At 43.8% G+C, this 13,259-nt stretch overlaps 2 protein-coding genes across 2 annotated transcripts in view; one reads left to right on the top strand and one right to left on the bottom strand.

Annotated features, from left to right (window-relative positions):
- LOC105828292 (protein cueball) overlaps positions 1 to 13,259 on the bottom strand; it is a 75,474-nt gene that overhangs the window by 36,799 nt on the left and 25,416 nt on the right. The gene's annotated exons all lie outside the window — the stretch shown is intronic.
- On the top strand, positions 4,362 to 12,085 carry LOC105830004 (forkhead box protein D3). Its single transcript, XM_036290056.1, has 2 exons — positions 4,362 to 4,543; positions 7,394 to 12,085. The coding sequence occupies exon 2, from the start codon at positions 9,600 to 9,602 to the stop codon at positions 10,761 to 10,763; it is 1,164 nt and encodes a 387-aa protein (XP_036145949.1). The 5' UTR covers positions 4,362 to 4,543; positions 7,394 to 9,599; the 3' UTR covers positions 10,764 to 12,085.

Raw genomic sequence — 13,259 nt, 5'->3', positions numbered from 1 at the left:
CAACGCTCAGTGTAAAAACTATCCTCTTAAAAATTGCTTTTCGAGAAAAATTATTAATCCCTTATTTGTTTCCCTACTTCTAAATTAAAAGAATTGTTCTTTCGTGATATAAATTTTATAAAACAAATGAAGATGATTTTATTTTCGTACCTCGAAGAAAAAAACAGGTCTAATTTTCAGAAAGTAGCTCTCTTTTAATCGCAAATAAATAAAATCAATGTATGTAATGCACGATAATTATTTTTGTGAAAAAATTGAGTATTACTTTTTTTTATTTCTATCCAGAAAAAATAAAAAATAAACTTTCACTACAATAAAAATGCTTACTTTAGTAAAATTTTCAAGGCTATACCAGGAGTAAGTAAACAAGATAAACTCATGTAAGTATGCAATTATATAATTTCAATTTTTACTTATAAAACTGTATCTTAACAAAAACAATACTTCCATGTAACATTACTACAATAATTAATTGAATTAAGACTTAACAATATTTAAAAAGGAGCAAAAGGGAACTAATAAAAAAATTAAAGTAAAAATAAACTTGTGGAACACGAAAAAAAAATTTCTCAAGATTCTCATTGTTGCAAATTGCACCAACACAAAAACATGTGCTAGTTCTGTATCATCGTTTCATTGACACGTCTCTTTTGGCTAATAAAAATATACAGAAATAAAAATCTCAACAAATCTGAATCCTCGCCATAGGGCTCGCAATTCTTTGGTATATCGCATCCTATTGTTACGAGATTCTTCAACAAGACTTTTCCTCGCATTTGACAAAAGTAAAGTGACAAATAAACGCCAAGTCGTCAGGGTGGCGTCATCGACTATCATCAACATGCTCAGGCCGGCACAATCGGTACGGCATATCCCTCGGCCTTGCGTGTGTACGCCACCCCGTGTCTTGATTTCGGCCGCGCGCACAATGCACAATAAAAGAGCATTAGGATCGCCGGCTTTGTCGAGAGAGAGCGGCTGCACGACCTCTCTCGCAACAATGGCGCGGCTTCCACTCGGCCGCGGTGCTCGAAACACCTGGCAAACAAGGAAACAATGCGCCGCACGAGCCGCACTTCGACAGGATTTCGCGCATTTGGGGGTGCGCGCACGCTAACAAATTATCGCCCCCCTCCCTCCGTTCCCTCCCTGCTCCATCTGTACCACCCCCGTGGCTCACTCACGGCTCACCACCGCATCTTTCTTCCGCTCTCCGCCTTCTTTCCGCCGATCGCGAGGTTTCAAGCTGCAAAAATTGTTCAAGTTCTTTACGGGCCACAGAAAAAAAACATCACGCATATTTAAGCATATTTTTGAAACAAATGTTGGACGAAACGATCACATTTTGGAAAAATTGTTTTCAATTTCTAATCATTTATAATTCTATTAACTAACCAATAATACTGTCCTCTAATTTTAAAATATGTAATTTTATATATCAAATATGTATTTAATAAAGCTATCACAACAATTTTACGTGAAAATAAATATTTGCAACTAGTGCGGTGAGTCGGCTAATTGCCCATAAGTGCGTTCACCCGCACGAGCGGACAATAGCCAATCCGCACATGTCAAGAATAACAACAAAATATTGCACACAATATTTTTTTGTTATTCCTGAGTGTGAAGGTGAGAAAAGGACCACTTTCGGTGCAGGTAGTGAAAATATATTTAAAGATATGCGTAAGAATCCGTTTAAATAAAATCCGTTCAATATAAAAAATATCGTAAAGTATTTCTATCCGACAGTTAGTGGTCAAAAAAGTAATTTTAAAACGATACGTATATGAGATCACACGCGTAGGTTATAGAGGATAATTAACATTAAAAAAAAAGAGCCAACTTTTGATTTTAATTAAAGTACAGCTTTTAAAAAAAGAACAGTAATATCGTAGTAACGACGCGCAGTTTGAAAAGAACTAGAAAACGTATATAAAATCACACAAGAAATATTATTTGAGCCACTGTGACCGTTGAAGTAATTTTATCTAGCGCGTGGAAGTGGACTTAGATCATACCGCTATGTACTTTTCTGTAAAAGGTGACGCACGGGCGAGCGGAAAGCTATAGAAGAGAACGGAGAGCGGAGAAGAGAAAATCAACCCGCATGTGCTCGTACGCACTCGAAAGCGAAAAGTACTTTCGGGCATGCGGAGGCGGGAATCATAAAATGCACCGGCGACGACCGTGTGGTGCGCGCCCTTCTCGGCCAAATGCAACTCTGAAAAGCCACGAGAAATGTTTGTAATTGGGATCGTTGGCCCGTCGTGCTCTACGCGCTCAAGAGAGAAACGGGAGAAAGAGAGCGCGCTCCCTTTGTGCTCGAGTGCGCGCGGATCCGCGCTTTTGCGATACGCGTTGGCGTTTTATTTTGTTAGAGCGCCGTGCATTCGGCGCATTGGATAGTTCGTAACGTAAGATACCGCGCGAAAAAAAGAAAAAGATTAAATGTGGCTGGTATTACCGCAATGAAGTAATTTTTTTTAATATTTTTTTATATCAAAATATTTTCCAAGTATCTCTGGCTTTCTTTTCAATATTAAACTACAACGTAATAATTATTTACACACTGAGAAAAAAGTTCTATACGTCACTGTAAAATATTTTTGTAAAATTAGAACTATAATAGTGGGTAATTTTGAGACCAACTATAACAGTTGCAAATTTTCTCGTGTCTATAATTTTGCAGTATACAAGTAAAAATAATTTAATTTGTCATAAATGTGTTTACGGTGTGTACACAAGTGTAAAAAACAAATTAAGAAATTATTGCAATATTTATATACAAAATTATATACAAAAAATTTACAACTATTATAATAGATATGAAAATTACTCACTATTATAATTGTAATTTTACAAAAACCTTTTACAGTGTCAAACGTTTAATTCATGCATTCATATATTTAATTAAAATAAGTCAAATGCATAAATACTTGAACCGAAGAAATTTAATCGAGTGGAAAAATTTAGTTAAATTAAGAACTTTTTCCTCAGTATGTAAATAATTATTACGTTATAATTTAACGTTAAAAAGAAAGAAAGAGAAAAATATTGTTAAAATATTTTATATATAACATTTTAAGTGTGAAAAATATTTTTAAAAATCACAACTTTTCATAAATAATTATTAACGCAAACATGTAAACTTTAATTTAATAAACGATGTTGCTAAGTTTTTATTCTTTATGTATTATAATATTGTAGTATTTTTTCAATCCTTCTATCTTTCATGCTGGCTGCGGTAATAAAGTGTTCGATCACCGGTAATTCATCCCATCTCATCGAGGGTATTTCTCACTTAACGACGACATCGTTAGCGTCGGGCGCGCCAACGTGTGTCCATCAATATTTCATAAGTTTCGAGTAAAAGCGGCGAGTGTTTACCGCGTCCTAAGCAACTAAGCGAATCCTCGATCTCGTTCGCCGGTTAGCCGTAAGTGTGTTCCCCGTCGGCAAATTTGCATTGAATTGAATTTCAGATTCGGTCGCGCGGCTTCACCACAATCGGGCCGCCGTCGAGGGGGACCCCCCTCTTCCCTCTCGGACCCCCTCCCCGTGTCTTTCTTCAATCTGCGCGAAATCAAATGAGACAATATACAGGGTGAACCGCGTAATTTAACCAGCCCGATAATTCTCACCATTCGTTGGTGAAACGATCTAAATTTATTTGTCTTGCTTTTGTCTTAAATAATTTGCTTTAGAATAAGAAATTTCCACGGAATGGATTTCCGATATATATATATATATATATATTCTTTATAATCGTCCATCTTGCGTACCTCCGAAAATCACGTATTCAGCCTTTAAAATGGACAGAACGATTTATCCGATTGTTTTCTGGCGTTTGAGATTCGCTCGAGCGCAAAATTTGCAATACGAAGGACAATCGCGATAAGAAGAATCTCCAGTTTACCATCTCCGAGCCGCATAGGTAAATGGCTCTTCCTTCTTGACGCGATGGGGGTGCGAGGGGGTAGTGGGCGAAAGTGGCAGACGCGGCAAGGGACGCGGGCGGGGGCGCGGGGGAGGACGAGACGAGGCTCTCAAGCGAGGAGACGGGGTGTGAGATTCCCGACGAAGCGGGAAAACGGCGTCTTGAAAAAGGTGCAAAGCCGACAGTATTCTTTGTAGCGGGGATATTCGCCTTGTGCCGCCAAGACCTCTTCGCACTTCTTTACCTTTCCGCGTCCCATCCCCCTTTCCCCATCCCCCCTCTCCCCCGTCCCGCTCCGCGTTCCGGCAAACGCTCTTACGACTTTCTTCTTGCGCAGCGCCTTCTTTATCCTCGCTGCTGCTACTACCACCACCACCCACCACCAACATCACCAACCCACCACCGTCGTCACGAGGATCGGCTAGTAGTAGAAGCGACTTACTTCTCCGCCCAATGCGCCGGATCCGTCGCCCGACTGGAGGCTCTCTTTCGGCACGAGATATTTACCAACATCCAAGATGGCGGCATAATCTCGACGGCTTTTCGCGGGGAAGGCTAAGAACGGTGACGAGGACGAGTCATCCACGCAGCGATCTTTTTTCGCCGGTAAACATTCACTCTCTCTTTCGTTGCTCCTCTTTCGTACTCCTTACCAACTTCGTCTACTTCCTCTTCTTCCTCATTCCCCTCTTCCACCTCCTCTTCCTTTTCCACATCCTCATCCTTCTCCTCATCCTCCTCTTTGAACTCTTTGTGAGCTTTGTGCCGTACACTTTTGTCACCGCAAAAGCGGCTACATTTCTATTTTTCAACCTCGACTGCTCTCCCGGGAGATTGAGGATTTTAGGTCGCGTAGTGCTATGTAGACGACGAAATGCGGTTTTTTAATCCATGAATTTCTTTGAGAGCTTCTTGTATTTTGTGAAATGCATTTCAGAATTATTTCGTAAAACGGTGTAAGTACCGTTTACTTTAGTGCATTATTTCGTAATATTATTATGTCGTTGTATACGCATTTAAGACGATACGTATCTTGTAACAAAAATTCAATTATATATTTAGTAAAATAGTCGGATATGTCTATCACACACAAATTTATATCCCTCCTATTAAAACAAATATAAGTGTTTTTAAATTTCATCTTCCAACTCATTATTCTCTCCGATACTCTTTCATCTTTTTCTCTTAAATAATTTACGTATACATTCTGAGTAACATAATTATCTACTTGAAAAATTACATCGTGTCTAACGTAATTAACGTAACAAATCAACGTAAAACTTTTCCTTTACTTAAAAAAAAATCGGCCAAATCGACGTGGCCTCGAATCCAAAATGTGAGTCCACCCCGCTGTTCATACAATAGTTTTATATAGCCGCGAGTATAAAGTCGACACCCGATCGCGGTTCGCCTTGGAATTTCCGGAAGATTTGGTCCAAGGAGACCGACGAGGGCGGAACGGAGGGGGAGAGGGAGGAGGGGTAAGAGGGAAGAAATCAGGAGGTAAATACGAGCGGCGAGAGTCCAGGGTAAGAAGCAATCGGATCGAATGGTGGAACTCTCGGAATCCGCAATCCGCCGCGAAGTGAATGGCGAACCTCGAAGAGTTCTATGGAGCGGGGTGCACTCCACCCCGTGCGCGGGCGCGTTTTCCCCTTTCCTCTACTTTGCCCTCCCTCCCTCCCTCCCTCCCGCCCTCACTCTTTCTCTCTTCGTCGTCTTCGTCGTCTAGCCGGAACTTGAGATTAAGGTGTGGTAATCGCTGAATCGGCAAGGGAGACATCGAAAGGCACAGAGCTTTTCAACAGCTTTCCCCGCGACATTCCCCGCGTGAGAAAAAACCCTGTGAGGAACGCGCGAAAATATTTTTATTGAATCGTCATGTTAACGGATCTCGCTTTACTCGTGCAGAAGCAGAATGCGTTACTTGTTTCGGGACTAAGGATGTCGGTGAATAGTGACATTATTATTTTGTTGCACGAATAAACGTTGCTTAGAAAAATAGCAACACCTTTAAAGCCTAGATATTGCAATGTATCTTCTCTTTTTTTTTTGGCAGCGTTTACTTTCACTCCCACGGATCAATTTGGGATGCAATAACTTTCAAAGATCGTCGACACGTAAATTGAATTTCTTATAAGCCTTGAATTATAAGTAATTAGAAACAAAACGCTGAAGTACAAATATACGTATAAAGACGTACAGGAAACAGACACGTGTACGGCAATATAGGTCGCAAGACACCGAATAACAATCATTACAGCGTCTCGCGCGTCGTGAAATTTCAGAGGCACAATACGCGGCATTAACATTAGCGCGAACGGATATTGAAATCCGGCGCGAAGAGACGCTACTACAGACAAAGAAGCGGAAGCGACGGGGGGGGGGGGTTAGTGGGGGAGAAGGGAGGAGGAGTGGCAGTTGGCGAAGAGTTCCGCCCGCGCGCCGCGTACGTGGAGTAAGTGCAATAATACCAGATTATTTGCACCGCAAAGCCATGCGTACGGGTAAACACAATATTCGCTCTCGGCTCGGCTCTGTGAACCGATAGTGCGCCCAGGTAGACTCGCATCCGCATCTATATCGCGGTTCCGCTGTATCCGTTTCTCTCTCTCTCTCTCTCTCTCTCTCCCCCCCCCTCCTCTCTCCTTCCCTCCCTCACTCATTTTCTCTCTCTCTCTCTCTCTCTCTCCCTCTCTCCCTCCCTCGCTCGCTTGTATACCAGGCGTCATAAATGTCTCGACGCATTCATCCTAGACCCAGACATGTTTTTTCGAAAAGATGCACCAAATCCAAACATTATTGTTAGAAAGTATTATAATTAGTATTCTGTATATTCTTGTATAATTTTTAAACTTGTATTATATTTCGTCCGACGTCAATAAATTAAATAAATTAATTATATTGTATTTTGCTTGCCGGTGAAGACCCGAAGTGATTTTATTTAACAAGGAATCCTTACTTCGATCAAATTAAACTATTAAATTTATAAATTACACGTCAGATATAATTTACATTTACACCGAGATATATCATAAGAGTATTTTTTTCTTATTTTTAAGTAATTATTATATGTATTAATATATTTAGTGAAGCTAATGAGTTATAGCATTTATCAAACCTAGTGTACGTATCCTGTGCTTCTCGCACACGTGTCTCATCCCTAGCATTCTTAGCTCGAAGCTGCTAAGAGCTATCAGCATTTATCAAATCTCTCGCTATCGTATCTCTCTTCTCTCCTCTCTCTCTCTCTCTCTCTCTCTCTCTCTCTCTCTCTTCTCTCTCTCTCTCTCTCCTCTCTCTCTCTCTCTCTCTCTCTCTCTCTCTCTCTCTCTCTCTCTCTCTCTCTCTCTCTCTCTCTCTCTCTCTCTCTCTCTCTCTGTCTCTCTGTCTATCTATGTGTCTCTCTCTCTTTACCTCTATCTCTATCTCTCTATGGACCGCTCTGTAATACAGATTCTATTTGAGCTGCCTCAGGGAAGTTAACTTGTGATGCGTGCAGCTCGTCTCGCTCTGTTGGCGATTCTACGGATCTAGTCGATGGTTGGTTGGTTGCAGCACTTCCACGATGAAAATGCAATGCGATAATGGCGCTTTAGTTATTTCCTTAACCCCTGCCCCGCGCTGCGTCAGGTTATTCAACCAACGGGATAAAAATGTACCGTTGTAAAAACGATGCTACGGGACGCTCGGAACAACACACAGGAGTTTTAGATGACTAAACTTAATTTTAGAATAGATATTTAGGTAAATTTAACTTTTTCTCAAAACGCTCCTATTACAAATACTTTGATATAATAATTTGATTTTTTTAATGCAAACTAAAAATACTTTTTACAAAATATATATTTAAGTAGATAAACACAGCAATGTAAAAAAAATAACATGTATTTTTAATATTACCGTTGAAATTTCGTTCAAACCCAAAAGAGAGTTGAGAGATAATAAAATTACGAAGATGAAAAATGCGCTCTCGCGATTTTCAGATACTGAATCAGTTCTTAATCTTACGTTTTTTAAAGCGCTATTTGTAGAAAAAGGGACGTCACGAAATTGGTATCGAGAAAGCAATCGCACGGCGGAGAAGGTCGTGTCGCCGGTGACTGCTCGTAGATCAGCAAGCTCGCGCTCCATCTTCATCGCGCCGCTCAAAGCAAATCAGCCTTCGAAGTGTTACAATTTCGTTCCCCCCATCTCTCCCCCCCCAACCCCCGCCTCGAAAGTCCCTTTAACTATCCCGCTATTTTCCTAACTCCCGTCCTAACCCCCTCCGGGGCTATCTCCCCCGTTCTCCACGTCGCTCCTCCACTCTCGCAGCCCTCGGTAGGGTGGAAACACGTCGGTCCGACCGGTTGGGGTGGTTTCGTCTGACGGGGTGCGAGCGAGAGTGGGGTTCGAAACGCCCGCCCATTGGTCCGCCCACGTAGGACTGAAGCGGTCGCTTCAAATCAATTCGAGCCTCGATCTCACCCTGTAAACGATTCTCCGCTCGCGATCGTGCATCCCTCGTCGTTCGCGAGTTCGTGACATCCGATCTCCCAATCTGAAAACGTATCAATGCCAAAAGGAATTTATGACACCACCCGGGAGCGAACGTCGCCGAAGACTCGTGCGTGAATCTCGATACAAATCTCGGGGGACAATTTAGTTGAAATCGTCAGTTCTTTAACGAGAAGGGAAGGTCGTACGATCTCGTGACTCGGGAGATTATTTTACAGCGAGTGGCCTGGCGAGAGGAAGACACGTCGAAGATCCGTCGAGCACGTCTGATTGGATGCTGGCTTAAAAGGTGCGCGATGAAGTCGTTCGAGAATCGTCCCCGTTGGACGGGAGGCATCCTCGACGATGCCTCGTCGGACGACTGACGTGCGCGTTAGCAGCTTGAATCCGCAAGCGTCGGGCGGAAAGCAAGGCGAGGGAGCGGAAGGAGCGAAGCGGAAAAAATCCCGTTATCGTTGTGGAAACAAACTATTAGCGTAAGATAGCACTTGTCAGGCGGGGGGGGATAGAGTGACGGATAGTTTGAACGTGACAGTCGCTCCGCTGAAATATATCGCGACGGAATCGTCGCGCCGGTGTGTTTTTCGTTTGCCGACGATTCGCGGAAAAATTTCGACATGTGATCGGCACGATCGCGAAGGAATTTGGTGCTCGCGTACCGATACAACCGCAACTCGGTATCACGATGTCAACGGTAGCGTCAAGCGAGCCGCGGCACGGGTTTCCCCGCTTGAGAACTGAGGTGACTGAAATCTTCGACGGAGGAAATCGCTGCAGGTGTATTGAGCGCGGCGATTATTTATATTAGAGAAATCCACTTCGTGCGGGTAACTAACGTGCGGGACCCCCGTTACGTCCCCGACGGACGCAGTTTCCTTTCGGAATACAACCGATCGTTCTTGTTAAGAGATTTTACAAGTGAAGTATTTCGTATTGGAACACTCGACGTCAATGGTAGTCTAGAGCTTGCGATAATAATTTGAAGCTTAACATCAGGAAAATATATAGTGCACTTGAACGAGGGATTTTCTACTCGGATGGAGTTTCCAAGTGAAGAATGAGAGCGAGCAGTAATCTCAAAGGGCCAATCGCGGGACCGTCGACGAAATAGACGACGAGCACCTCGGTGGCGGGTCCTCACGCTCATGAGGCGGCGATCACGATGGAGCCACGTGCGATGATGATGTCGAACCTGTCGTGCGACGGCTGCGCGGACAGCGACCGGGACTCGGATAGTAGTAGCATGATCGTCGACCCGGTGAGTCTCGACAAGAACGACCTGTCGCCGCCGTCGCAGACGTCGTCGAGCCCGGTGATACCGAGCTGCTCACCGGTCCCAACGCCAACGTCGATGCCACCGTCGTCGGCCGGCAGGAGTCGGAGCGGCGGCGGCGGCGGCGGTGGTGGTGGTGGTGGCGGCGGCGGAGGCGGTGGTGGCGGCAGCGGGGGCGGTAGCGGACGCTCCTCCAAGAAAACGTACTCGATGATGTCGGCATCGAATCAATCAGCGAAATCCGGCGGTTCCGCTCAACCTAATTACGGTTCCGATAAGATGTCGTCGTCCCTGATAAAACCGCCGTACTCGTACATTGCGCTGATCACCATGGCGATCCTGCAGTCGCCGCAAAAGAAGCTGACGTTGAGCGGCATCTGCGAGTTCATCATGTCACGCTTTCCCTACTACCACGACAAGTTTCCCGCCTGGCAGAACTCCATTAGGCACAATCTCTCGCTGAACGACTGCTTCATCAAGATCCCGCGCGAGCCCGGGAACCCGGGAAAGGGTAACTACTGGACGCTGGACCCGCTGGCGGAGGACATGTTCGACAACGGTAGCTTCCTGAGACGCAGGAAGCGATACAAGAGGCCGCCGCCGCACTACGTGCTGCGGGACCGGGCGATCATGGCCACCTTCGCCATCTGTGGCGACCGGGGACCTTGTCCGGGTGGCGGCAGCGGTCACCCAGGCGCCCTGGCCTATCCCGGCGCCACTTACCTATCACCACCACCCGGTCTGCCGCTGCTAGACTTCTCCCCGTCGACCCTGGAGGCGCTGAAGCTCGGCGGTTTTCTGGAACCGCCGCCGCCGCTCTACAAACCAGTGCCGATCACGGCGCCGCCGATCAGGCAGATCGACCCGACCTCCACCAGGACGCTGCCGGTCAGCCATACGACGAGCGTCGAAAAGAAGCGCAACTTCAGTATCGACGCGCTCATCGGCAAGCAGGCGGCCAGCGATCAGAACTGCGGCGCGTTGCTGGACCTAAGCCCGTCGGAGCACAGGGAGATCAGGAGCCAGGCGTCCGCCTTCTCGCCGCTCGTCTAGGAGCTTCCCAGCGGACCTTCTCCTTCTCCAATCGCCAAAGACAGACGGTGACTTTCCGAAAGTATTCATCATTTGTAGCGCCCCTCGTTGCGAGCTTGACGTGACTGCGTAATTGTTTTGGGCAGATCAGAAGTGGCATAACTAAGCGTCAAACGCGTGTTTTTTCCACGAGAAGATTTCGTAATTATCATTAAGCAAGACAATGTCTTAACACACGAAAGCTTTTGAATCCGGAAGCGGTTTCTGTCGTTCGAAATAAGAAGATGTAGGAGAAATCTTCTGTTCCTGGGAAGAAGAGTGAATAGAATCCGTAAAGTGAACGCTAAACTTGATCGAAATATGGTGCCCATATCGAGGTCGTGTTGGTGAACCGTGCTAATCAAAGACTGATCGGAGACTCGGCTGGTCAAGAACGACTCTCGAGAAAGTTTGAACCAATCGCATGCACACCGCAAAAGGACTACTCGTTCCAGAGGCGATGGTAACTGATTGAGTCGTTTAGCAAATATTCTTTTTCACCGATGCTGTCCAAATGAAATAAACAATTTAACCCCGAAAATAAACCGAACAATAAGCACAATTTGAAAATCGAATTTTCCCTATCGGTCACGATTTATTCGCAGTTCACCTCGAAGAAGGAAATATTTACTATCAAAGCGAAGGTTTTAACACTCTCTTTTCGTCATTTTATAAAGGTATTGAATTATCGTTCATTATATTGTAATGTTTTCTATATCATTTGGGCAGAGTTTACTTAAAACTGTTATATACGACGTGCAGCCTTGTAGCTTCGACGCAAACCTCTGAAAGTTATCAAGATGCTGCTCTGCGTGTATTGACCGTACACTTTCGAGGTCTAAAATATATTCAGCAGGTTGCAGGCGAGAAGGACGTGCATCGAGATTCAGGCGTTATCTGTGTTATCTACAATCCTAGGTTTTATTCGGTAAGGCGAGGCGAGGATCGTGCTTCGTGTAATCGTACCATACCTGGCGCACATGAAATTCCCGATGATCGTGTTTCTTACCGAGTATAGGAAATCAAGATGCGTCACTATAGAGAAAGAACGTACGAATCGATTTAATGGGGACGCATATATCGGGGATAATAGCGTTGTATCCCGTATATATCGGCGCATCTTTGTAAAAAGGCGTAGTGCAATAGAGCGTAACGTTTTTATTTAACATTCGTGCTGCTTTTTGGAACGATCAGTGGAAGTAGACGCATTGTAACCACATTAATTCAATCGCGATATAAAATTACATTTCAATTGTAAATCTTTTTCACAAATTCTTACGAGGCTGTTTCCCGTAAAAAAAAAAGGAAAAATTATCTTCCAAGAGACTGGAATTTTTACTATCACTACCACATAACTGCTTAATCACAATTGTTTTAGGATAATTGTAAACGGAAAATATTAATTTCTTTTTCGTTGAATATCGGAGTCGTCTTTGATCGATTATACCGATAACGTTAATTACTGTGAATCTCAACACGCGGAGAAGTAGAACAACAATGTACTTCCACTCGTCGAACGGGCTTTTGCGAAACAAAGTTCGTCGTGCGAATAAGTTAACCCCCGCCGTTCCTCCCCCTGATTTCACTTTCGTTGCCCGGATCTGTCGGTTAAGCGAACTTAGGCCGCTTCCGTATGGTCGATTAATATCGGCATTGTAAATACGAGTACCCGGACAAATATATGCGCAGCACTCTGTTATAGCGCGGGGGGGACCTTTCTTCGGTGGATTTAATGTAAAGTCGCCCACCCCATTTAGCCGTAAGCGGTCAAGTAGACGTTTGGTGTACATACAGCGAATCCGTACGTAATTGTGAATGCCTATGTATATATATATATATATCACAGAAAAAAAATGTAATACAGCCAATAACATATGTGATTGCGGGCTGCCAACTACATAAAATACTCAATACAATAATATTTGCTATTAATGCAAGTACAATGTTGATACTGCAATAGCATATATTATTGTATTGAGTATATTTTTAATTGGCAGCCCGCAATAACATATCTTATTGAATATATTGCATTTTTTTTTCAGTGTATATATATATGTATATTTATATATACATGTATGTATGTATATATATATGGCATTTTAACATTAGGATACCGTTTCCCGCGCGAAATGGCCGCAGCTTTGAAGACAATGACGATCCCCCTGAACGACGCTTTCAACTCGTTACGTTTTGCATTGTATCTGTCGACGAAGGAGGAATCTCTCTGTGTGCAAATCTTTAACACGCAAGTTTCTACCCGAAGCTTGTAACAAACGACTCAAATGTTATCGTTATGATTTAAATATTTTTAAGAGAGCGATGAATTGCGCGAAAAAGATTTGAGTCCGTCAAAAGAATGCCAATTGATTAAAGCGCGCGCACTAAAGCTTCGCAAAGTCGAAATTGTAGGATATACAATTGAAATTTTAAAACTGCAAAACAAAAGTTTATGGAAAGAATCTTGCTGATAAAATCTGA

Source organism: Monomorium pharaonis, chromosome 7, assembly GCF_013373865.1.
Source record: "Monomorium pharaonis isolate MP-MQ-018 chromosome 7, ASM1337386v2, whole genome shotgun sequence".
NCBI classification, from domain to species: Eukaryota; Metazoa; Arthropoda; class Insecta; order Hymenoptera; family Formicidae; genus Monomorium; species Monomorium pharaonis.
Note: the sequence above shows the minus strand (reverse complement) of the source record. Positions and strands in the feature narration are given on the sequence as shown.

Excerpts from the sequence above, each read along its gene's own strand:
- LOC105830004 (XM_036290056.1), top strand. The coding sequence starts at position 9,600 with ATGGAGCCACGTGCGATGATGATGTCGAACCTGTCGTGCGACGGCTGC.